The sequence below is a fragment of the Lynx rufus genome, unplaced genomic scaffold (assembly GCF_022079265.1).
Source record: "Lynx rufus isolate CCGP_SWC_20201006 ecotype Redwood Valley unplaced genomic scaffold, mLynRuf1.p SCAF_7, whole genome shotgun sequence".
In the NCBI taxonomy this organism is placed as follows: Eukaryota; Metazoa; Chordata; class Mammalia; order Carnivora; family Felidae; genus Lynx; species Lynx rufus.
Genome location: NW_025814889.1, coordinates 110,786,761 through 110,814,342, shown reverse-complemented (window position 1 = coordinate 110,814,342; position 27,582 = coordinate 110,786,761). Strand labels below are relative to the sequence as shown.

Below are 27,582 nucleotides of genomic sequence, written 5' to 3'. Positions count from 1 at the left end.
TCTTCCCAACTCTCCTGATGTAGGGGAGATTTTATGTGCCCACTTGAGCGGCAGTATGTGATTTCAGGATGAACAAACTTTGAGAAGCGTTTTCACAAATTCCTGGTTCAAAATAGCCAAGTGGCATTCTGTTACTTGAAAACTGTCTAGAGAACAGAGATGATACGAGAATAAGGAAGAGATAAGGGTTGTGATATGGAGAAAAGAAAGTGCTATTTGTTGAGATACTTTCCTACTCTTTATATACGTTTCCTGGTTTAGATTTTATTTGGGGTTCATAGCCAAACTTCAAAAAAAAAAGTTTAATACTAGGGTCAGAGTCTTTCTGGCTTAGGCTCAATGCAGAATTAATAACACACACACACACACACACACACACACACACACACGCAATTTATGTGGATTCCTTAGAAAGATGCCCTGGGGTCCAGGCTTAAAAAGTATTCTCTGATGCAATACCTGAAGATATATCAACACACTTTATTCAAGGGGCTGGTGATCAAAGCAGTGCACCATTTTCCTGCTATCTGCCCTGCTAGATATTGGGTATAAAGATGTGGTAAGGAAAGTTGATTTTGTTTTTTAAAGAACATAGAGCATGGACCTATTCCTCAAGTTACTTGTTAATTTATGATCCAAGAAACTACACTAAAAAGAAAATATATGCTTATATTCTAAATTTTATATCAACAGAAGGCACTCATTAAATGTTTGTTTAGTGAATGAAGACCTGATGAGTTTTGCTGTGATAAGCATCGTGATCACCTGTGGTGCTTATTAAAATTACAGGTATCTGGGCAGCACTCCAAAAAACTGATACAATGATCAGTCTGAGGAAGGGCTCCAGGCGTCTATATTTTAAAGAAATTTCTGAAAGATTTAAGAACTCCTGTCCTAGATGATCTGTTCAGTCAACATTTGGAAACCAAAGTGTCTCGATCCTAGTATGTCCCAATTCTTACTATGACTAGCTTTATCTGTGTTACGTGAATTTATATGGATGTCAGATTAACATGAGTCTCAAAAACATGCTTAAAGTAGTTCATAGCTGGGAAATTACAGTTCTCCTGGGGATGCTGGTATGACCGTGGAGCTGGGGATGAGCAATGGAGACCTGCAGTGGTCTTAAGGGGCAAATGTCAAGTATATTGGCAGTGAATCAAAGTTGGAAGATGATTGTATATTTGACCATAGGCCACGCACATCCGAGATTAACGTTGTATTCAAGGAAAATTACTAAGCATTATTACTTGCTAAGCGTTGAAGGAATACTACTCACTAAGCACTACTTCCTGTGAAATGTCAAACTAGTATTTTGAAGTGGCCTAAGTAGGTGTTATGAGCACCTTCCAGGATTTTCCATCCTTGTCTTTAAACATCTGCTTATTCTCCGTCTGTTACCTGTCAGGTGATACAATGAAAAATGGCAAGAAGCATTACTGAGAAAAGTACCTGGAAAAGGGATAACTTGTTAATGTTGACACTAAAATATAGTTCCTCACCCCAAGGGCAAATGTGAAATCCTAAGACTGAAAAAAGGTGTTTGTTTTGTTTTGTTTTGTTTTTAACCCCTTCCAGCAACTGACTTGGGAAATATTTTAATTTCAAGAGTTGATTTAGTTGATTAGTGTGTTTACTTTGGATTAATGAAAGAAATCAAGTTAATAAAAACTTGGACTCAGATTACTCCTAAGTACAGATTGACATGATTCACAGCCCATATTTCATAGAGTAGGAAGTAGAAAAATAATCCTTGACCTCAAAATGTTCATAATCTAGTTTGGGAGATAAATCATCTCCATAAAAATATGAATACATATCATTAATACCACAGTAATAAGACATGCATGGATGCCATTTAAAAGATTTCGTGGTAGGAACACCTGGCTGATTCAGTAGCGTGTGAGACTCTTGATCTGGGGGTTGTGAGTTCAAGCCCCATGTCGGGTATAGAGATTAGCTAAAAATAAAATCTAAATAGATATAATTTATTTTGTGATGTACCAACCTGTGCTGATATATTGGTTAAGGAATGGATTTTGGAATTGGTGGTAGACCTGAATTTTTTTTTATAAGTTTGTTTTGTTTATTTATTTAGAGTGTGTGTGTGTGTGTCAGAGTGAGCAAGGAGGGGAGGGGCAGAAAGAGAGCATCACAAGCAGGCTTCATGCTGTCAGTGTGGAGCCCGACATTGGGCTCCATCTCAGGAATCGTGATATCATGACCTGAGCTAAAATCAAGAGTCAGCCCCTTAACCGACTGAGCCACCCAGACGCCCTGGTAGACCTGAATTTAAATCCCAGTTTTTTGACCTTAGATGAGTAACTAACTACCTTAGTAAATCTCAGTTTCTATTTCCCAATTTTGTCTTATAGATTAAATAAGAGAGAACGTATGTACAGATTTTTAAATATAGTTATTGTCAGATAACTTCTTTGGGCCTCAGTTTCCTCATCAGTATTAAGATTAATAGTACTTCACAGAGTGATTTTTAAGGATTGAATCAATTAGTAGAACAGTGTTAGGAACACAGCAAGCACCTGCTAAATATTAGCTATTAGTGGTAGCTATTAGCTATTAGTGGTAGTTGTGGTGTTGTGGGATCATAGGATACTGGAGCTGAAAGAGAACTTAAGAGATAATCTAGACAAACTGTTTCATAAATAAAGAAACTGAGACCCAGGAGCAGGGAAGCACAGCTCCTGGCCCCATTTACCAGTGATGTGCCTTCTACAACACTGATTTTCAAACTGGCTCCTAGAGCCTGCTCAGCCACTCTGCTTTTGTGTATCTGGACTCCCAAATAAGACTTGATTTGAAAAAAAAAAAAAGAGCGGCGCCTGGGTGGCGCGGTCGGTTAAGCGTCCGACTTCAGCCAGGTCACGATCTCGCCGTCCGTGAGTTCGAGCCCCGCGTCAGGCTCTGGGCTGATGGCTCAGAGCCTGGAGCCTGTTTCCGATTCTGTGTCTCCCTCTCTCTCTGCCCCTCCCCCGTTCATGCTCTGTCTCTCTCTGTCCCAAAAATAAATAAACGTTGAAAAAAAAAATTTTTTTTTAAAAAAAGATGTCAACCCCTAATTAGAAAAAAAAAAAAAAAAAAAAAAAAGAATTGAGCTTCTGAAAAAAATGTTGGAAAGTCACTGCTGTAAACCAGCATTTGTAGGATATCATCTGAGAATCAGTCAATCATACTTTTTTAGGGTACTTAATGAAGGTACAGCTATCAGAGCTCTACTGCAGAAATACAGAGTCTCAGCTGGTGGAGATGGGGTGTAGGAACAGTAATGTTGCCAAGTAGCAGCCTAGGTGATAGGGTGCCAGGACTGCTGAAGCCATAATACTTGTTAAGGTTGGGTTTTTTTCATCTTTGGGCAGGGGGAGAAAGTGTTCTCATCCTTACTCATGAATTTCACTAATTCAGACAGCAACCTGAGTGACTTCAGAGTTGTATGGATACAGATAATCACAGCCTCACTCCAAAGTAGAGTGGGGCGGAGCATCTTGAAGTCAGGCATACTGGCTTGTTTAAGCATCAGCTCTGCTGTTACTTTGCTGTGTGATCTTGGACAAATAAATCCGGGATTCAATTTCTGGATTTTAAAACGAGGAACAAGGACATGATCAGTAGTTCTGAGTCTAGGATTCATAAACTTCGAACTCTTACAAGTGGAGCTGCAGACTGTGCCTCTGTACGCTTTATGCACATTTCTGGGAACAGGGTATATAGTTTTAATTTCCCAGAGAAGCCTGTGATACCCCTCCGCCCAAAGAGAAGCACTAAAAATCTTCTTGGAAGCCCTTTTCAGCTCTGCAATTCTTTCATTTCATAATGATACTTTGTGCGGTTGCACCTTTCAGAATAATTCAGTAATGCCTGGACTCCAGGAGGTTGCATAGAACAAGAAGTAATTGTTCTGCTGGCATAACCTTGGTATATTCTATTTGGGAGAAATAAAGTAGGTTGACAGTACCTTTTTACCTTTGCTCACAGTAATTTCTTTTGACTGAACTCATTTCTTCACAGTCTCTACCGATTCTGCCTCGGCATTAGGTGGCAACTTGCACTGGGGCCCACCAACCTGAAGTCTGTTTGCTTGGGGTGATTCTCATGTCACAGAAGCACATGATTTATGACCTTAATGTCATTTTTTTTTTTTTTTTTCTTCTTGGATCCTTTGTGCTGTCCCTACAGTCCCTATGGTTTTCATTTGAAATCCTTCTGGCATGTTTGCTCAGCATAATAGTTCATCTATTTACAGAACATTTTGCTTTGTTTCTAAAAAATGTTGCAAGACTTGTTTTAAATGGCAAACTCAGACCTACGTAAAGAAAAGGTCAAGTGTCTGGGCAGAGGATGAATCAAACTTTAAAAACTTGTATCTGTGGGATAATTAGGCTACAGCTTTTAACAGTTGTGTTAATATAAGGAGGCATACAAATATTGAAATAGTTCAAATTAGTTTCTCCTTTTGTTCTTCCTACTGTTTCTTTCATTTGCGATCATGGTGTTCTTCCATTTGGGGGTATTTGATTAGATGTGACCATGTTGCTTTTTAAAACCCTATTTATTTTAAAATATCTTTTGAATAATGTGTAAGGCAGGCTGCAGTCCCAGCCCCATCTTATAAAGGTGAAATTACTCTGTCTTTCAAGGTCAGTTTACAAATCAGTGTAATAGAATTAAAACACAGGAATTTATGGTTTTCCTGGTCTTGTGATAGGCACTTATTTTAACATAATAGGAGTTCAGCATAATGGGAGATCATAAAATATCTTAGATAAATTTCACTTCGGACAGTTTTGAATAATTCTGATTTTTATTCTTCAAATGCAGAGTTCTTCAAATAGAATTCTCACCGCATAGGTTTTTGTTTTTTTGGAGCTTTGAAAAACAATGGTTTGACAACTGGATAGTTTTTAAATTTTATTAGTTTGCTATATTTAGCATTTTAATTTCTTCTCCTGTGGTCAGTAGAAATCTTCTTTTCCATTTAAAACTAAATTTTGGACTTTCAGTATTCAAAGAAAGGACAGAAGTATATTAGAAATAATATTTGTAAAACTAACAAGTATGTGGCCTGCTATATTACCAAGCATGTCCAACTTACTGTGAAGAAAAAAAAATATTTTTTCCTTTGTAGGATGACCCACTTAGGTACTATGTCTCCTACTCCTTGACTTTTTAAAGCAGTAGTTACTGTGTGAGTATCCAGGTACCATGCAAAGCACATTGTCCCCTTTAATCATTACAACCCTAGGAAGTAATTATTTTTACCCCCTGTTTATTGATTAGGAAGCTGAGACCTAGTGATAAGTGACCTGATCATCCTTATCTGGAAATAGGAAGCTGAGTGGAGAGGTTTGAACCTGTAACTGTTTCTGGAACACAAGAACCTAGTTAATAATGTATGATGTCTTAATTTAAGCTGTAAATGTCAATAAACTGAGGGTTGATGGGGGGGTGAGAGGGAGGGGAAAGTGGGTGATTAGCATTGAGGAGGGTACCTGTTGGGATGAGCACTGGGTGTTGTATGGAAACCAATTTCACAATAAATTTCATATTAAAAATAAAAATAAATTTAAAAAGATGTAAATGTTAACTGTAGTTTTAAGAACTATCATTGTAACCTCTTGAATTTTACTTCCTAAGTAGTAGTCACATGATGAGGGAGTGAATATAATCTAGATGTTCTTTTAATCTCTCTCTCTTTCTCTCTCGTTTTTGTTTTTGGAGGGAGAAGAGTCTTCTAACTTTTAGGTATTCTTCACTGAGAAACGATGACTCAGAAAAGTCTTGTAAAATTGCCATCTTCACTTTGTTTTAGTTGCTAATTGAGTTATTATCAAAAAACAAATACCTGTGAAAACCGAAGACAGTTGTCCTGGTGAATTAGATTGTTAGTATTAACAGGAGATGATTTACAAGGGAAAATTTAAAAAGCAAAAAGCTTCCTCCTGTGTTATTTCTGAAAACCAGCATTACACTAAGCTGTACATGAGTAGGCTGTGATATTTAAATATGAGCATAGATTTTTTCCCCTCTATACAGCAGCAACTCTTTAACTTCTCTGGGTCTGAAACTCTGGAAACTGTGGACTCTTTTCCCAGAGGCTTTGTTATGTGCAACATTTTATGTACAGTGTCAAGGGAACCATGAGTTACCACTCCTGTATTTTGATTGTTGCCTTGAACTTGGGGAGAACAATGGAGACAAGTATGTGTCTCAGCAAAGACATTTAAGAAGCCACTATTTCATAAGATTTAGAGACCTCAACGACATTTGAATTATGAGTTCCAAAGATTTTAGATTAGCGATCTAGAGGGGGCATTAAATGTTCTAACCTTGAGTTCTTTTTCTCCTGAGTCCAAACACCTTTAGGGCCTGCTATGCAGCCAGTGACAATTTGGCATAAAAAAACTTTTTCTTGGCTGAGTTTTCAGGATTTCTGCATGCTGCCCCTTATGCATTTTTTTCTTTGTTCTTCCCAGTGTCACTGAGTATGGTCAGTCCTCAAGACATCCAAAAAATACAGCCAAAGGGACCCATCTAGTAGAGTGGGCCCATCATAAAGTGACTTGTGTTGCTGTTTTATGCATTTTACAATCTGGCATAGTACTGACATCCTCATACTCCAAATCACAAAGCTCACTGGGATAATTTGGCGTTCAGTAAAATTTTTAATCAGTTAAGTTCCATTTCATTATTTTATATTTTGCCCTGAACTTATTTTAGAAACTAGAATAGATTTGTTTTCAGAATCTACAGGTTTGATTACTTATCTGTTTGACCCTACCAACGGGCTACTTCCCTAGATTCTAAACCTCGTTCCTGGGTTTTTGTTTTTGTTTTGTTTTGTTTTCAGCTTCCAGTCTCTACAGGAATATTTAATACATGTTGAGCACTTTCCTAGTGGTCTTCTAAACTGTTCCTGGTCTCTCTTCTGTCCTTGCTGTAATCCATCCTTGCAGACCAATCTTTCTGAATTTACTATCCCATCCCTCCCTGCTTAGACATTTAATGCAGCACCACTTCTTCTGTGAGAAAGTTAGATCAGACTCAATTTTCAGTAACTAGTTTGTTCCCTTTATTTTAGAGACAAATAGAGGTTCTATAGAGAAGAAACGATGTGTCTAAGGAAGAAGTGACTTGCTGTACGGTTCTGGTAAAACGTGTCTTACCGAACCTCACTGTCTCCTAGTGGGCTGCCTTCACCCAACACTCAAGTCCTTCTCTCATGTGGCTTTCCTGGCATATTTCCTACCTCTTACCTGCTGGAGCTTGATTTATCTGTCCACGATTTCCCAAACACACCTTGTGCTTTCCCATTTCTTTGTCTTTGCATACGACCTCTCCTCTAGGTAGGAGAAAATTGAGGCTAAAGTAGATTAGGGAACTTGCCCAAGATCTCTGAGTTACCAGGCTGAGGGCCTGGATCCAACCCAAACAGTGTATTCCCAGCACCTGTGCAGTGACTCCTACATCAGACTAACTCAAAGGAACATCTAAACTCCGGGCCCAAGGCTCCCTCTATACTGTCACACTTCCTATAATGATCCATGTATATCAAGCTGAATTTATCACAAGGTTATCTGTGCTGAGTGCTCTTTAACACACTCTTGTGTGCTTGGAAAGTAATACAGTAACTCATGAAGCAACCATAAGAATCTACAACTTGACTCCCTAAGTTCTTCCTAAATTCTCTTCCAAATATAATTGGAAAGGAACAAATGTAAGCTGAGAAAATAATAAAAGGAGACTGCCCTATAGATGACTTACTGAGCCCAGCACGTGGGGCCAGGTTTGTATTCTTCCTGCATCTGGAACTCTTGAGCTCTGCTACCTGGAGACACCAATTAACCCCTCTGGGCCTCCATGTCTTCATCTATAAAATAGACATAATAATATATGTCTCATGAAGTTGTGGCAGGCTGTATATGAAAATTTGTTATGGATTATGAAGCATTTTTAGAAATACTATTACTTTTCATCCTATCAGAAATTAAATATCAGCAAATCAGTTTAATGCAGAATTTATTATTATATACCCCTTCCCCCCAAGTAGTAAGGTATAGAGATTTCAGTGTGTTGGTCAGAGAACTTCTTGTAAGGTTTCTTTGACTTCTTTGAACCAATTTATATATATATATTAATAATAAAATTAATTGACCATATCCCTTATATTTCTTCCTGCTTGTAGGAGTATGTATATATATACTCAGGTCCTAAATTTGCTGAATACGAATTCTGTCAATTTTATAAAGATGGATAGAAATAGATAATGTAAACTATCCTGAAGAAGGGGCTAGCAGGTTGTGTTTGGAACACCTGCCACTTCTGGTCCAGTTTTTCCATCTGGAATGGCTTTCATTTACAAGGTTGGTTCATAACATAATAGAATGTTGTTGCTTAGTCTAATTCCAGTTTTTACACATGTGGAAGTGTCCACTGTTTCTTTGCCAGCAGAGCTTACATAAAATGACTGGGTAATTTTGCCTTTCAAACATGGGAATGAAGATCCAAAAGACAAAAGAAATCATGGAAGCATGGGGAGAAATTTGAGAGGAAGAACGTACCCAGGACAAATGTGCAGATAGTAGATGAAATGTGTAGTAGAACAAAAAGGAAAGGGAGGCACTGCTGTCCAAGATCTGAGTTCTAGTTCTCGTCCATACTCCTCACGTGGTAGCTGTGTGACCTCTTTGAGCCTCAAGTTCTCCGTCTGTTAAATAGAGATAATGTGTCACAGGGATCGGAAGACTAGATGTGATGAGGCAACATAAGCCCTTCATGAGCACAGTGCCTGGCACATACTACATATTCAGAAAAGGTTAGGCTCCAGACTAAGGTGAGTGTAAGACGAGTAAGATGTACCCTTGGAGGTAGAATGGTGGTAAGCACGAGGGAGCAGACGCTCCCTTGGCTCCCTTCTGACTACTTATGCCTGTGCCTAGATTCTTTTCTCACCAAATTTTTCTCAGATTCTAGAAGCTATTGGCATGGCCAGGAAGAAACATACAGATTGTGTTACGGGAGACTTGTCGGAGGTGACCCAGTCCAGCAAACGTGAGCAAGATCCTAGCTTAATGTGGGGAAGAGCAAAGTTTTGGGATGTATTGAAGACGTAATCGTGCAAAACCACACTTTTCCACCATATGTTGTCTTAAGACTCCATGGTCTGAATCAGTTGTTGGCTGTATTCAGCTGGAAATGGTAATAGTGGTGGCATGACCGAGCTAGTACTGTTTGTAGGAAAGGAGATCAGGGAATCTAGAACTCTAAGACACCATGATATATATTCTAGAAGTCAGTTGCCAATATATCTCTCAGTAAAGAATCTAGATTGTGTTTATGATGTGTTTGGCACATTCAGTTAGTTCGTACATTGACTATTTGGGCATGGGTACTTTTATCTCCATTTTATAGATGAGAGAAACCAAAGTACAGAATTTAGCTTTGGTTCCAGATCAGGTGTTTGGTCAACATATCTCACAATGACTGATAAAAATGTGTTAGATATTTTTTAAAAGCCTGTGAAAGAAGCTAGGTAAACATTTGAGACCTTTCTTAAGTCCTGGGGAAGCAGATTAAGCTCTCTCACAGAACTGAATCTTTGCAAGTTAGGTTAGAAAGCACTTGGATCTCATAAGTAGTAGTCCTTTTGAAGTTTCACTGACATTTTTTTCTAGGATCAATAAATTCTCAAACTTGCATCAAAGTCATGTAGAGAATTTGTTAAGTAAGATTCAGTGGGTCTGATGTGGTCTGAGAAGTTACATCTCTAGCAGGTTCCCTGGTGATGTTGACACATCGCTTTGAAAACCACTGGCAAAAGAACCCAAAACAAAGAAGACACATCATATTATTGATTCTTTGGTGAAACAGTAGGAAACTAGTCCTGGGAGGGAATTCCAAGACCACAGGTAAAAATTGAAATTTAGAGGTTTCCAAAATTCAATGGATTATACTTAGCCACTCATTATTGAATTTGGAGTCCAAAAGACTTGTATTGTCACTTCCTTTTTTTTTTTTTTTTTTTGAGAGTGCCTGTGATTACAAAGGGAAATCAAGAAAGGAAAATCACTATGTAAATATTGATATTCAGTGGTAACTTAACAACAATATGACACGTGTATATGTGTTTTCCTCCAAACCATTAAAAATAATGATTAATTGATATATATGAATTTTCTCATGGATTTTTTTTCCTTCTTTGTTTTTCTTCTGGTCTCTGTAGGTGGCAAATCTTCCAAAAGACTATAAGATAGCCCTCAAATATGTCCCCGGGATGGATGTTTTGGTATGTAAACTGTACATTTCTGCGTTTCTTTTTCAGAGCTGACAAAAGAGATGAGAACATTCTATTGAGACAGGAAATTATCTGCCATTTAGGAGTTTATTGATTGTTAGTATTTGAAGAAGGTATTTTTGGAATTTGACTTGCATAGTTTTGTTTTTGGCTTTTTTTTTTTTTTTTTTTTTTTTTTTTTGAGCAAGCAAGAGCAGAGGAGGGCCAAAGAGAGAGAATCCCAAGCAGGCTCTGTGCTGTCAGCAAAGAGCCCAGTGTGGGGCTCAAACCCATGAACCATGAGATCATGACCTGAGCTGAAATCAAGAGTTGGGCACTCGACTGACTGAGCCATCCATGTGCTCCATAAATATGTATTTTTAATGAAACATTATAAATACTACCATGCCTCTTTCCTATCTCCAGTGGTCCCCACTTTGTCTCATACAGGCAATTTGATTGTTAGGAACAAGTATTTTGAGCTGGAATCTTTTCATTCTACCATGTGTTTTCAAGTCATGGCCTGAGGAGTTGTGTTGAGTGCAACAGTGCATAGTAACTCTGCCTGCTCTTTCATATTTACGGCAAACTATGCACCCAGAAGATACTGTATTTTTTGCATATTTTCATATTTATGTTAATTGCACTGTAGTACATAAACCGCTTTGCAACTTGCTTATATTTTGTGACATGCCTTTGACCTATAATGTGCCGATCCACGATGATTCATTTTAACTACTGGATTGTGTTCCTTGACTTAATTTAAAATCGTTTGGGTTACTCTGCAAGTAAACATCTTTCCACGATTTATGAAATGCTTATTATAAATCCACCCTGTGCAAGTTGTCTTAGGCTTTGAATACTTTCTGTGGCTTAGTCAATCAAAATGATGACCATTTTAAGTGTGTTACATCACTAAGTGCTTGTGCTTAAAAAGTCATTCAAAGACTATAAGGTTATTTTCAAGAGAATGTCAAAGGCCAATTTTCATTAAGAAAGTAAACATTTTAGCACGAGCTATCTAAAGTTCCTTAGAACTCCTTAGAATGTGTTTCTTCATGTTGAACCAGATACCCTCAAGTTTAGGTTAGTGTCTGTTCCGCTGAATTAGGGGGAGTTCTCTTCAAATAGGAATGTAAAATCATAGCAGCTTGAAAGTTAATTCATCTATTCAGTCGATCACTCAGGCAGCAGGTACAGTATTTGTTAGGAAAAGTTCTGGAGCCAGCCCTTTGGCAGACATTTTAAGGAACAAACACATCAATTAGCTTTATGTGCAAAAAATTTAATAACTAGGTGAGGGGGACTATCTGGCCTTTTCATAATGCTTTTTTTTTTTTTTTAACTTTCATGATGATTTCACATATTTATTTCTTTGGATGGTTAGAAAAACCCTTCAAGGAAGGCAAGACAGCTTCTGTGATTTGTATGGGTTCTTGTTTTACAAATGACACACTGAGGTTTATAAGCATTTTGCCCAGGGTTGTCCAACTAAAAAGTGACAGTCTTAAAAAGAAACCTCTAGTCATCAATAGCAAGGGAGGATGTTCTGAGTGAAACATGTAAGTAATAAAGGTGCACCCTGCTCCTGGCAGAAGCATTTAGGTCTGTGATTGCCAAACTCAAAGAAATCATGCAGCTTTTCACGTTAAATTGAAAATAACAAAATAGATTACTTTGTGCTGATAAAATCCTAGGTTGTGCTCAGTCACACATTTTAGTATGGGCTGTGGTAGCAAGAGCCAAACTTGCAAAAATAAAGCTGATTCATTGCCACGTTTTTTTTTCTTGTTTCTGTAATTGAGAAAAGTCCACTATTATTTGATCTTGGCACACCGTCCTGGCACAACTGGAGAAACTTTGTTCTTGGCTACCACAGTTGGCAAGAAAAATAAGCTCGTGCATAAGGCTTTGGGTAGAAACGGGGTCTTACACTTTGTTTTACCTTTATTTTAAAATGTTAGTTTCTGCCAAGACCAGAGGAGTTTCCCAGTGGAGAGGCCAGTGATTATTTGTCAGTGGTCAGAGACCCAGCTGCGTTATATTTTGTCTTTAAACAATAAAGGGTGGAGTAGGAATCGGAATGAGCACCAGAAAGATTCTCTGGGGCCACAGCAATAAAATTCCGTCTTGAAGCACCGGGCAGAAGGTGGCTCTAGAATAGAATACGCTTTATTGTTGTAGTTTTGCTTTAAAATTCTGCTAAGTACTCCCGAAAATGGTGGGGGGAGGGGAGGTACTTTTCTAAGGGACCTCTTAGAAAATTACCTAGCAGTTTCCTTCTCACAAATAGCAGGGTGCTACCAGCCAGTTGGTATTTAAACCTGATGATAATCACCAATTCTGTCTTAAGCTCTTGAAACTGTAATATTGCCAGACTGTTAGGATTTTAAGTCACTAACCTTAAAAATCCTAGGGGCGCCTGGGTGGCGCAGTCGGTTAAGCGTCCGACTTCAGCCAGGTCACGATCTCGCGGTCCGGGAGTTCGAGCCCCGCGTCAGGCTCTGGGCTGATGGCTCGGAGCCTGGAGCCTGTTTCCGATTCTGTGTCTCCCTTTCTCTCTGCCCCTCCCCCGTTCATGCTCTGTCTCTCTCTGTCCCAAAAATAAATAAACGTTGAAAAAAAAATTTTTTTTTTTAAAAATCCTAAACATTTCTGATCCTTTCATTTACCAGTGACGTTATTGCAGAAAGACCAAAAATTGGATTGCTGAATTTGTGCCACACATCTGCTGTTATCCCAACGTTTATAAAATGATATATATTATGACTTGCTTATGGTGTTTGAGTAAAAAGAAGATTTATCCATTTTTAATTATAGATTTATCAGCTTTAACTTTTTATTTGGAAATAATTCCAAACTTACAGAAAAGTTGTGAGTATTCCAAAAACACTCACAAACTCTTTAATGCATATTCGTCTACTTTTAACATTTTGCCTCATTTACTTTACTAAAGTAAATGTGCAAACATGTGTGTTATTGTTTTTCTGAACTCATTGAATCACTTGTATATATAAGGGATGTTTACCGCTACATACTTCAGTGTGTGTTTCCTAAGTAAAGGCTCTTCTCCTTTGTAGCCACAGTATGGTTGTCAACTTCAGTAAATTTACCAATAACTAAAATACTTAAATCTATTGGCTGTATCTTTTTAGTATTTTTCTCTAGTACAAGATCCAGTCTAGGATAATGGCTTGCATTTTTACATCAGGTGTGAGATGGCCAAATGTCTCCCAAAGATGTCCCATGCTGTGACCATATTACCTTACATGTAAAAAGGGATTTTGCCGATATAATTAAATGCCCCATCTCTAAGTCCTTAAGCTATCTGAAATTATCCAGATTGTTCTATTCTAATCACGTGAATCCTTATATGAGGGAGGCAGAAGTATCAGAGCCAGAGAGAGTGATTAGAAGATGTTACACTATTGGCTTTGAAGATGGGGAAGGGGCCACGGGCCAAGGGATGCAGGTGGTGGCCTCTAAAGGCTGAAAAGGGCAAGGAAAAGAATTCTCCTGAAGAGCCCCTTTGAATAAACCAGCCCACGTGCACACCTTGATTTGAGCCTAAACAGCCTGGAGTTGGATCTGACCTCAACAACTGTAACATCATAAATTTGTACTGTTTTAAGCCCACCAGTCTGCTTTAAGAGTTCCTCAGCCTTTCTTTTGTCTTTATGACACTGAGATTTTTGAGTAACACAGCCCTCCTCTTTAAGTAAAACGTGTGTCTCTGAGACACTTGATTGGTGTTTCTTGATGACTGTTACATTCAGGTTATGTGTTCCAAGCCATGAATGCTATATAAGTGATGAAACATCCTCAGGTTATCATACCCAGAGGCACACAGTGTCCATCTTCCCCCTTCATGGTGCTGTTTGGATCACCTGATTAAGGTGTTACACTGTTTCTGTGTGTTTACTCATGAGCAACTCAGAAGCAATATTTGGGGAGATGTTTTAAGACCATGTACGGTTCTTCATCAAAGTTTATCCCATAAATTGAGTATGTATTGACGATTCTTACCTGAACCAGTCTTTGCCACATCAGTTTCTATTTCCAAAGGCAGGGTTAAACAAAGAAGCCCTTGGCAATATGTAACAATAAGCCTGCAGGCCACCTTCCCTTTAGCGCCTTCACCCTCGTGTCCAGGATTCCCATTCTCAATTCTCCCCACCTTTCTCTACCCAGCCCTGCGGCCTCTGGGCTCTTCCCATCTCCCTCGCCATTTCAGGACTTCTCATTTGAGGTTTTGACTCTTCTTGAGTAGACAGAGTAATTAAAAAAAACAAACACACCTGATTATTTTACCCCTCCTTCTTCATACACTTTGATGTCTGTGTGCCTGTTGCTCTTAGGAAACAGATAAAGGAGCTCCTTAAATAACACCTTCAAGATTCTCATGATCTGGCCCCTTTCCAAGTCCTCTTTTAGCCGCACATCCTCACGTGTTTCCTGTTGCCACTGTTCCTCTGCACACGGCTTTCTGTGTACCTGAGCAGTCCTTTGATTCCGGCAACTTCTGACTCTTGCTTTCAATTTCACTTCTTTAAGGGAGCCTTCCCCTTCTTCCTCGAAGAAGCCAAATCCTCCTGTTGGAAACTCTTTTTGTAACCTCCTTCAAAATAGCAGTTTTCCATTTATCTGCGGATTTATTTAATTGATAACCTTCTACTTAACGCCTGAAAACATCTGTAAGGCAGGAATTTGTCGATGTTTGCTCTTATGTCTTCAGTGAGTGATGAACAATAGGCACTTAATAAATCCCTGCTGAAAGTGAAGAAGGAAGAAGTTCCCATGTCATCTCATGTAATTTCTCTAAGGAACAAATTTGACCTGAGTAGAGTCCATGAGATTATTGTGTTGAGTGCCTGTAACTCCTTACACAATACCTGCACTTCAATATTATTGCTGTCTTTTTTTTAGATATATGTGTATTTTATTAAAAATCTTAGATATGAGGTATTCAATTTTTGAGGGTTTTTTGTATGTTTATTTTTGAGAGAGAGGGAGAGAGAGAATGTGAGTGAAGGAGGGGTGGAGAGAGAGGGAGACACAGAATCTGAAGCAGGCCGCAGGCCCCAGGCTCCAAGCTGTCAGCACAGAGCCTGACACGGAGCTCAACCTCACGATCTATGAGATCATGACCTGAGCTGAGTCGGACACTCAACCAACTGAGCCACCCCACGTATTATGCAATTTTTAGGAATCATGGTTTTCTTGAGGCTTCTGTCCAACCACTTTCACTGAGTCATTTCCATATTCAAGAACATTCTCACTGTTCCCAGTAACTAAAGGCTGAAAGCCAAATTCCTGAATCTAATGTTCATAATCTTCATAATCTTGCCTCCTCCTAACCACCTCATCTTAATACCTATTTTTGCCCAATGCAAACCAGCCACCCCAGCTAGATGCATCCCTGCCTCCTAAAATTACCTTGCTTATTCTCAACTCTGACTTTGCTCAGTGCTACTTCCCTTGGCCAGGGATGTCCTTTCCCCTTCCATCCAGCCATCGCAATTCTACCTGTAGAATCCTGCAGTGTCTCGCAGCTAAAAGCATCTTCTCCATGGCCTCTTGTCCAATATCAGGGTGAGATCTACCTTTCTCACCAGGGCTAGTTCCTACTGTTCCATGCTCTCTTCCCTGCATCATCCAGTAAAACTGGCTTCACCCCTACTCTGCTTGCCTCGGGGGATGCAGTGGTCAGGAATACCAAGATGGTGTCTGATCTGTAGACTTTACCTTTTAGTTCATCATCTCTGAATTTTTATAGAACTTGTCCAGAAACAACTCATTTTGGGTACCTGATCATATTATTTCTCACCTAGCTATTTAAAATTGTATGTGTTATATATTTGTCTCAAAGTGTTGTGAGAAATAATTAAGATAGGAAAAGCCCAAGATATAAGATCTATACATCGTCAGATGCTATCATTATTATTTTCTTATATTTTCTCTTTTTACTGTATTTTATTTGTCTAATGATTAGGGATCAAGTCTTTCACTCCTTTATATTTCCTCACCTTTCAAGCAGATAGTAGTTACTCAGAAACTGCTTACCAGTTAGCATTTAACTGTGGCAAAAAAATGTCTTGATTTCCAAATCTTGAAAGGTCCATCTTCATTTATTTAGAGTTCTTTGGTTCTCACTAACAGTAATGAATTCAAACTTAATTCTAAAGAGGAAAGAAAGAAAGAAAAAGTTCCGGTTATAAGGATACTGAAGGGTAGCATTCCAAGTTAAAGGACAAGGATGCAGCCAGGCTTCATGAAGGGACTCCAGCCAGTTGTCCAATCAGTTATGGCCACAGGGCAACTTCACTAGTTGTGAGTATGATTCCTGAGGGGCAACCCTATGGTTAGAAGTACTTCCTGTAGAAATAGATGAAATCAGCCAAGCAGACACTGTAGTTATCTACTTCTATCTCCCATAGAATAAGTATTTATTTAAAAAGAATAGGTATAAAATGTTAGTCAAATGAATAAAACATAACATTAAATACTAATTCTAAGAAGATTGTCTTTTTTTTAATTTATTTTTATTTATTTTTAGAGAGAGCGCATAAGTAAGGGAGAGGGGGAGGGAGAAAGAATCTTAAGCAGGCTCAGCTGACTCTGGAGCCACCCAGGCATCCCAAAACTATTTTTAAGTGGCTCTTTTGTGTACTCAAACTACAGGCAGGGTCCATCTTTAGTGATTATGTTAAGATGCTGTTCAGAATATCTAGACCACTGCTGTCTAGTAGAAACATAATGAAAGCTATATATATAATCTTAAAAATTGTTCAGTAGCCACATTTTAAAAAGGTAAAGGGGGGGGGTGCGTGGGGCACCTGGATGGCTCAGTCAGTTGAGCGGCTGAGTCTTGATTTCAGCTCAGGTCATGATCCCAAGGTCGTGGTATGGAGCCCCTCATGGGGTTCCGGGCTGAGCGTGGAGCCTAATTGGGCTTCAATCTCTCTCTCTCTCTCTCTCTCTCTCTCCCTCCCCCTCCCCCTCCCTCCCTCCCTCCCTCCCTGCCTCCCTCTCTCTCTCCCTCCCTCCCTCTCTCTCTCTCTCTCTCTCTCTCTCTCTCTTTACTACGATATATCCAAAATATCATTTTACCCTATCAATATAAATTAATGGAATTTTACATTTTTTCATGTTATTCAAAATCCACAGTGTATTTCATACCTACAGCACATTTCAGTGCAGATGTTAAATTTTCATCAGAAATATTTACTCCATGTTTAGATTTTCATAAAGTTTACAGTTGAAAGTGCAGATTCACAAACCTAAGATTTTCTAAATATACTTAAAAGTTTTTCAGTCATTGAATCAAGTATTGATTTTTAAATGTAAACAAATTAAAAGTAAGTAAAATAAAATGTTAGTGCTTTATACTAGCCACATTTTGAGCGATCAGTAGCCACAGGTGGCTAATAGCCCCTGTATTTTATGACCCCTTTAGTCTATGGAGAAATTGAAGCTCTGAATAGATGGAGTGACTTGACTGAAATCACAAAGTGTGTTAACAGTTAAGACTAAACACCGAACCTCTAGTTCATCCTTTCTGCCCTCACCTCTCTGTGCTGTTCCTTCCTCACTGTGCTATTTTGTGTCTGGCTCAGGGACCATTTATAGGCCATGGGAAACAACACGTATTTATAGTATGTGGGCTGATTACCATCTTAATCAGGTTAAAGTTTCTACATCACTTTAATTCAAGCAAGAAAATGCAAAGTTAGATGCCTGAAGTAAATACCGAAGACCCAAATTGTTTAGGGAGAAGACCAAAATAAATCCTGACAAAACCCGGCTCCTCCAAAAGGGAGTTAAGATTTTAGAGATTCCACACTACTAATGTGAGCACACACTGCTTTTGCAAAGTGCTTTTATAGAAATGTTTGAAATTTGCCTGCTGTGGAATGTTTGTGAGTAGCAGGGGAGTGTCAGTTCTCTAGCCTTTAAGACTAAATACCAGAAGGAGGATAAAGAAAGGCCACTAAAGGCAATTGGCATTTGCTGTTTGGTTGTGACCGTTGGCTCGGAGAAATTTATTTTCATTAGTAGACTCTGAATTCATTGAAATGAGACGGAACCATTTCCATTCCCAAGAGATCTCTTAATTGAGTCCAAGGGCCAGTATAGTCTGGTCTAGATGTGAGACCACAAGACTCATAGACAACCTGGCAGAAGAAATGCTGCAGCTGTATGTGCTTTGTACCACTGACAAAAGAACTAAGTGAGTGCTTGGGAGTCTCGGTTTTGTAATGTTTCTGTTTTAAATTTATTGTACAGCCTTGGACAAATCACGTCATTGCTCTAGGTCTTGGCATTCCCATCTGTGAAATTATGGGGCTGGACCAGGTGGTCTTGGGTATTCCTTCCAGATCCAAACTATTGTGATTCTAATGGCGTGGCTCTAGGTTCTTTTGATTTCTCAGAAGGGAAATGCTGGAAACAGGAGAGGAAACAAAGGAATGCTTTGTGCCTTGGGCATTCATACCTCTAATACTGGCACACACACATAAAAGAAAACAAAAACAATCTAAGTGGGCGGTAATGCTAGTAATTAGATTAGTTGGAATAGAAGACTGAGTGCATGCTTCTTGTGACTATTCCTCAGAGGGCTCATGGTTATGAGCCAGTGCTGTTTCTCTGTAAGAATCTCTAACAGATACATTACCCCAGCTCCTTTGTCAGGAACTCTCACAACGCAGATACCAACCTTAGAGCCAGTAAGGAAGCACACAGGTATCTGTCTTCAAATAGCTACCAAATGGAAAGAAGCGCCAAGTGCTTGCATGAAGAAATTTACAGTACATTGTGTCCACTTTCACCTTCTGATTCTATAAAGCTAATGGTGACTGCTCTTAGAGACTCCCTCTGCATCCAAGATTGATGCAGAATAATGTGTCAAGTTCTTTCAGCTAATAAAGCAGAACAATTTCTTGAATGAAGCAGAGAACAGAGAAGAGAAAGTATGGAAAGTATGGCAGACTGAGTAAGTCCCCAGGATGTTTGTTTTTTCAATTTTTATTTTTTTAATGTTTATTTTTGAGAGAGAGCTCATCTGCAAGTTGGGAAGGGGCAGAGAGAGGGTGGGGAACGGGATCTGAAGCAGGCTCTGTGCTGACAGCAGAAAGCCCTATGTGGGGCTCAACTCGTGAACGGTGAGATCATGACCTCAGCCCAAGTCGGATGCTCAACCGACTGAGCCACACAGGCACCCACTAGGATGTTTTTAAAACACACAATTTCAGCCAGGGTCTCAAATGTATCAGTTCTGGGATTGCAGAGGTGTTATATCACATATCATATGTTATCTATTTCATATATTCATATATTATGTATTTTAAATATGTGTGGTTTTAGAATGTGCATGGATTTTTTCATTATTGATCTTTAGAAGCAGTAGTGTTCCTAGTTATGTTTAGAATGCTTTTAATAGTTTTTATATCTTTCATTTAATCATTTACTTAAATCATTAACTTAGTCATGATGCTATAAACTTTAAAATCCCTTAGGGGTACCCAGATGGCTCGGTTGAGCACCCCACTCTTGATTTCACCTACTGTTGTGATCCCAGAGTTGTGGGATGGAGCCCCACATCTGGCTCCGTGCTGAGCATGGAGCCTGCTTAGGACTTTTCTCTCTCTCTACCCCCCCTCTCTCCCTCTCCCTGTCCCTCCCTTCCTCTGCCCCTCTCCCCAGCTCACACACTTTAAACTTAAAAAAAAAATCACTTACAGGAGGTTCACAGTTTTTAAGCAAATCTTCAAGGGTAGGGGCATGGTAGCCCGTTAAGGATGTTGATGCATTATCATTGACTAACTTAGCATTCTAGAACGATATGTGTTATATAGGAATTGGAAGCATATCTTTCCAGTGGTTTTATCCAGAGTTGCTGTAATTAACCCAGAAAATGTAAGATGGAAGCTACCAAGAAAGAAGATAAGAAATTGAGAGTATGGAGTTAAGGAAAACCCAGATAGATTTTCCCTTTCATTTTTATTTTATTTATTACTTTTTTAATTTTTTTTTTTTTTTTGATAGAGGTGGACTACAAGTGGGGGAGGGGCAGAGAGAGAGGGAGACACAGAATCTGAAGCAGGCTCCAGGCTCAGAGCTGTCAGCACAAAGCTCCTTGCGGGGCTCAAACCCATGAACTGTGAGATCATGACCTGAGCCAAAGTCAATCACTTAACTGACTGAGCCACCCAGGCGCCCCTAGATTTTCCCTTTCAAAGCAAGGATTATATTTCTTTTGGTATGTATATAGGTGAGTCGAACATTAAGGTATATGTACTTTAAGAATTTGAAAGGTACTTTTTACATCACTTCATTGAACTCCTCTGTGGCTTTATCAACTTTCCTAATTCTTCACATTCTTCTGTTAGTAAAATAGAGAACATTATTTATATCTTACATTCTTCTGATGCATGTTGTGAGTTAATATTTATATGGAACTGTTTGAGCTTAAAATTGTCTCTGAAGGCTAAGAAAGTGTGACAATAATGCCTGTTACTAAGGCAAAGGAAAAGATTACATTTGGGAACCCCATAGCCTTAAATCATCCATTTCCTAATCATAATCTTGGAATCAGTCAAAAAAAAAAAAAAAACAGGTCTGTCATCTCACAAATGAAGTATTAGCTTACTGTATTTTGTTCTCTTTTGCAAATCATTGACTATATTTAATTAAAAAGAAAATATGAAACTGCTTGATGATATAGTCAGAACTGGTTTTCTTTTTTGCAGGGAGACAGGTCAAAACTGGCCGATATTTGATATATTTTTTTTAACCTCAGATCTATCTTGAATAAGTCCAAGAATCCTGGGGTGCCTGGGTGGCTCAGTCAGTTAGGTGTCCGACTTCGGCTCAGGTCATGTTCTCACGGCTCGTGGTTTGTGGTTTGAGCCCCATATTGGGCTCTGTGCTGATAGCTCAGAGCCTGGAGCTTGCTTCCAATTCTGTGTCTCCCTCTCTCAGGCCCTCCCCCACTCACACTCTGTCTCACTCTCTCTCTCTCAAAAATAAACATTAAGAAATTTTTTTTTAAATAAAAAAAAATAAGTCCAAGAATCCTAAAATCCTAACATGTAACTCTTTGAACAAATTAATGAAAAGTTAGAACTCTGAATTGTACAGTTTTTTCCAAGAAAATTATTGCAAGAATGAGTAATGAATGAAATACAACTTATAAGATGTTTAGAGATGTGTTTTTCAGCAGTGTAGTACAGAAATTTCATATTGGCTATCGATGAATTCATGTTAAAGGGGCAGATTTGGCTAAGATTAGATTGTTGGATTGCCATGATTTCACTGTAAGAAATTACAGGTTTAGGCTTGAGGATTTTCCTGGAAAAAGTTGATTGCCTCAGCTGTTGATTAGGTATGTGGACAGAACGTGGGTGGCCATGAGGGAGTCGTCATAGCTAAATGAGAACTTGAATGCAGAATGCAAACCTAGAGTTCAGCTGAAAATAGAGATAAACAGAAGTGGTAGCAATAAGCACCCCCAGAGTTCCCTGGTTTAAATATAAGAAACCTATAAACAAAATTTTTTTTCTACTTTAACCACAAAAAAGAAAAAAAGAAAAAACCTGCTCACTTAAGGCAAAGATTGCAGAAACTAAATGAATACCTTATTTCAGATTAAGGGAACTTGATTTTGGTTCTTCCACATCAGAAGATCTGAGGGGAAGGATAGGCAAGAATATTTATAAAGCGGAATAATGACAGAGTTTGAAGAGACCCAACACCTAAAATCTTCTTGCCACAGTAAAATTTGCACAATTACAACAGAATGAACTAATTGGGGAAGGCTTCCCTGCCCTATAAATACCCTTCAAACAGTATTTCCAGGATATGCTGTGTCCTGTATCCTAGGAAATCTGCCCCTTGCTGATAGGGCTGGCTATCTAAAAGGGAATTATCACTGCCTAAATGGTGGGAGACTTGGAGAGTGATTAAGCCCTGTAGGAAAGACTGACATCTTGGAAAAAGACGTGCGAATGATGTGAATGTGAACTTGCATGTGCTTGGGATAAGCACTGAGTAAACAAAACAAAGAATCCATTCTGAACATTCTTTGGAAACACATAGTCTTTGAGAACTTGGTTGATGAGTTGAGTGAAATGGCCTAATTGAACTAATTCCCATTTGGGGGTTTGTTTATTCTACTTTTCTGAAGCCAGAGCCAACACTCCTGAAAGTTTTGAATGTCATTTTGTGCTTCCAGGAATTGGGGCTTACCATTCTGTAGATAAACCAGTCTCCTTTTTAGCTGTGTTCTATTAATTAAAACTGTTCTGTTAAATGAATAGATGGCCCCCAAATATCCTAATTTAGGATAAATTACTTGGCCTTCCCTTAGAGATATTCTGGTGGTAGAAATTGGGTTTAGTGGTTTGATTCATTTCACGTGGCATCAGTTACTCCCTGTGATTATAATATATTTATTACAGCAGAAGTTATTTTAAATAATTTAGGATCACATAAGCTATGGCAATTGTAGCCATTCCCAGTCTTTTTTCCCTCACTTGTTACATTTTAGCAGATTAAAGAAAAAAAATCAGAGCTTCTACCTAAAAGATCCTTGTGAGAAAACATAACATTAAAATACAGAATATATATGAACTTAAGTAATTATTTTAAGTAACGCCGCAATAATTTAAAAAATCCTGAAATCCATTTTAATGTATCAAGGAGGTTTTTCCTAATAATCTAAACCTCTACTGGCCCAGAACCATTCATAGCCAAGGTTGGGAAACTATGCCCTGTAGGTCAGATCCAGTCTGCACCTGGTTTTATATGGCCAGCTAACTGAGATTAGTTTTTACAGATGGACATTTGTGGTCTGTTTGATAATAGAGAATGCTGTGAGGCCCAACCACACCAAATGCTGACCCAAAATAAAGAATTCCATTAATTTTATTGGTAGACCTGTACTAAAAAAGATTAAATTTGGTTATTATGCAAAAGAAATTATATTCAATTATATTTTCTGTAATAAAAGTTTTGTAGAAATTTTCTTTCTCTCTATATATGTACCTACATAATATCCTTTATTTTTGCCTCTTAGCATGCCAAGTCTAACATATTATCTGGCTCTTTACATAAAGTATAGATCCCTGACAGAGTAATTTTTTTCTCATGTATTTTTTCTTCACTCATGCATCTGTTCAACAAATAGTTTCTGAGCAACTTCCACATGCCAGACACAGTTCTAGGCCATAGGGACACCATGGGGAACAAGCTTTTATAAAAAAAAAATACTGCCTTCATAAAACTTACAAATTATGTACATTATGTCCCCATAACTACCTTGTTCCATTATTCCCATTCCCATCCAAGAGAGGTTCAGAGAATTTACGTGGCTTGTCTGGAGTTTCTCAGCCCAAAACAAACCCAGTTATACCTGACTCTTAAGATTTGAGCTTCTAACCAATGGGCAGGGCTAGCGTCATGGGCAGGACTCTGTGCTTGGTTTAATGCTTTACTGTCACCATCTTGTAATTAGTCAGCTTTGAACAAGTTTTTGAACAATAAATGTATTTTCATTTTGTCCTTGGACCCACAAATTATGTGGCTGGTCCTGCTGCTAAGGCAAAAGTGCTTCTCTCTCAGACCACATTCCTGCCATGATTGTTGTTTGATTTTTAAAGACCCACATGAATTTATGTGTAGAGAAACCTTGAAATCTATCAAGCAGTTTGGAAAAACAGGCTATTTTTAATCCATTGCTTATTATTTCAGTTCACCAAAAGACTGCAAGTTCCTTGAAGGCTAGGGCTCTCTCCTACAATTTTTTTTTTTTAACTCCCTCTGTGCTAAAGCTTTTCTAAGAACAGTGAGTAAACCTTGTCAAGGGTAAGACTTAGCTCTGTCTTAGTTTACTTCCATACGAGAGCAATATTGTTCATCATCAATATTGGCTCTGATCTTTATTAATTTGCAAATTTTGAAACCGATGTTAAATCTGAGGTAAACAAAACATCTGACCTGTTCTGATATAAGGAAATTCTTTATCCAGCAGTGACTAAAACATTGATGTCTTTGAGGGGTGACTGACCATAGAGATTTTATCTTCCTTTCTTTCAATTTCTTTCAGCCTAGTCATTGTTGGATAAGCGTGATGGTGGAACAGTTGTCAGTCAGTTTGACTGATCTTCTGGACAAGTTTTCGAATATTTCTGAAGGCTTGAGTAATTATTCTATCATAGACAAACTTGTGAAAATAGTGGATGACCTTGTGGAGTGCGTGGAAGGACACTCATCTGAGGTAACTTTGTATTCCCTGGGATTCCTTTTTTACTACTTTTCTCCAAAACCTATGCCCTTTGGCAGTGGCAAGAGTGGGGTTGTCTCTATTTGTGAAGTTTTTAATTTAAAGACTTTTAATTAAAAATTATTTTCAGATGAGCACAGTGAATAGGTGTTTGTAGTTACCCTGCAATGCTGAAATCTACGTTAAGGCTTAAATGTTGTTACTTAACATAAAAATAAAATTTATTCACACCTCAACGTAAGAAAAAAAAAACACCTTTATTTCAGAAGGGAGTGAAGTCCTTCTAACCTACCTATTAGGTTACAAATGTTCATTTATCTTTAAATGGAAAATTACCTATAATCAACACTCTTACTTAACCTTTTATCCATAGTAATCCTGTCACAACAATGAAGTGCATTTTCACATCTCCAGTCCAGGGCATCTGATGATTCGTTGTCACCAGCCTCAGAATGTGGTCATGGCAGTGTTTTCAGATCTAAGTATATTGAAGAGGCAGAGTATAGAGATTAAAAATGAGGTGTTAGGGTTCAAATCCTGACTCTGTCACTAATTAGCTTTGTGAACCTAACCTCTCTGTGCTCACTTTCTTTATGCCTAAAATGAGGACAATGACAGGATGCATCTCACGGAATTGACATTGGCTGATTTCTGATTAATGCCTTAGTACCATGTCTGGCAAAATAAATCCTAATAAATATTTCTTATTCTTATTTTAGAACACCTCATCTATAATAAGATAGGTCTTGGGAGGCCTGCTTTGGCATAGAGTTTACAGTTCAGGGTTTATCCTACAGGCCTTCTAGATGCTTAAATCTAAGGTTTTAAACATGGTTCTGTACTGTAAAACTCAAATACTACCTTCTCATCCATCTTCCAGTCACTCTTCGAGACCCAATGTCAGTCCCATTTGTGTTTCAAACTCAGAGTTCTTACCATACTAATAGCCTCCTCACTGTATTTCATCACTTCTGTGCTTTACTTTCTAATTTCTGAATAGTGTGGCTTAAAATCTATAGCCTCTTAGAGTTAACGTGTCTTTTCATATTGTTAGTACAAATAGTGTTCTGAGGGCAATGATACAAGGTCAAGGACCCCAAAAGTAGGGCATATCAGGAACAGTGTCACGGAGGAAATAAGCTCCCATTGGAGCTTGAAAGATGGAGTTAGGTGCTAGGTAAATGGTGATGTCGAGAAGAGTACCCCAAACACTGGAGAATGTACACTTACTAATCATGGCACTTTGGCAAGAACCCAGCTGGTATTTCTCAATTTTTTTGGCGATTGAGTTAATCTATATACAGCACTTAGAGTGGTATATAGCAAGTGCTACATAGGTGTTGTTATTACCTGCCTTTCTTTATAGGTAATCATGCATTTACAAATTCCTAAACTATAGTGTTGGTTTGCTTTCTTGGGGAACTTCTAGAAATTAATCATACTCTTTATTCTTTCATAACTTGGTTCTTTCACTTAGCATTGTTTATAACTTATATTCACTTTGATGCATACAGCTGAAACTCAGTTTTTTTCCTGCTTATAGAGTTGATTCAATATACCAATATTTATTAAACCACTCTTCTGTTGTTTGATGTAAGGGTTATAGAATACTGTTGCTAAGAACTTTCTTATATGTCTCCTGGTGCATATGTGCAAGAACTTCACTAGAGTATTCACCTAGAAGTAGAATTGCTGGGTTACAAAATGGACACATGTCCTACTTTACAAGAGGATATCCAATGTGCCAGTTTACATCATTCCACCAGTATATGGGTCCCCTTTGTTCCATATTCTTGGCAATATTTAGTATCATCAGAATTGTTAATTTTGGGCTATTTGGAGAATGTGTTATGTAAGGGTATTTTTTTGTTGAGGAATAATTATTTTAAAGCATTTCTAGTCACCTTACTCATCCCCACCAGCACCCCATTCCTTTTATCTGGAGTTGAGCCCCAGACCTAACTGGATGGGATCACTACCTTGCAGTACCAATTGAATTATGTGTGTTAAAGCAGTTGTCTAAAAGTATCAATTTTACTTGAGTCTTTGGAGGACATATTTATAATCTATTACCTTGACATCAGTTAAATCTGTAAATTATCTGAAAAACACAATCCTTTTTTTTTTATTCTTCTAGAATGTAAAAAAATCATCTAAGAGCCCAGAACCCAGGCTTTTTACTCCTGAAGAATTCTTTAGAATTTTTAATAGATCCATTGATGCCTTCAAGGACTTGGAGATGGTGGCATCTAAAACTAGTGAATGTGTGGTTTCTTCAACGTTAAGTCCTGAAAAAGGTAAGACATGTAAGCATTTCTAATTTAAATGTCAAAAGCAAGCTTGAATCTTGAATGTTTAGGTAAGAATCTACTTCTGACTCAAATATATGTGTAGCTAGAGAAAGATGTATGTGTATATGTGTAATACAAAGACCTATATCAATGGCATGAAAGAAATGATCAGTTAATTTGTTGGTTTTCAAGCCACAGCAACACTCCTCGTTTTCAAATATAAGAATTGTGTGTGAGTAAACAATATAGGAATTCGTCACTCATATTTTTTATCTGGTCTTTGCTAGCATTGTGCAAGTATATTATTCTTCACCTCCACTCTTCTTAATGTACCCTTTTCAAATCTTTTCCTTAAGGTCTGCCTCTGGGTCATGAATTCTGATCTTCAGTAGTTACTCTGTATTAAGAACCTTTTTTCCCACTGGGTCCCAGTATTACAAAATCTAATTTCATTGCTTTTTCTGTTTTGTTTTGTTTTGTTTTGTTTTGTTTTGTTTTGTTTTGTTTTGTTTTTAAGACCAGTTACCAACAATTTGTGTTACTCATACTTATTAACCCATGTAAGCAATGAATCCTTGTTCTATAATGTGATTGTGGTGCATTTAATAAAAATAGAACAGGACTCAGTATGAAATAAATAGGATCTTAATAATCAAGATTTGGGAAGCAGACCTAGAAAATATTCTGGTATTGCACTTCAGGCTTTTGCGGACTCTGTAATTCAT

General features: G+C 38.2%; 1 protein-coding gene across 1 annotated transcript in view; it reads left to right on the top strand.

The window, feature by feature from the left end:
• The window catches only part of KITLG (KIT ligand), an 80,713-nt gene that overhangs the window by 35,322 nt on the left and 17,809 nt on the right, over positions 1-27,582 (top strand). The window contains exons 3-5 of the mRNA XM_047067410.1: positions 10,235-10,297; positions 24,390-24,560; positions 26,704-26,863. Of these exons, the coding sequence (XP_046923366.1) occupies positions 10,235-10,297; positions 24,390-24,560; positions 26,704-26,863 (394 nt within the window). The remainder of the gene's footprint in view (positions 1-10,234; positions 10,298-24,389; positions 24,561-26,703; positions 26,864-27,582) is intronic.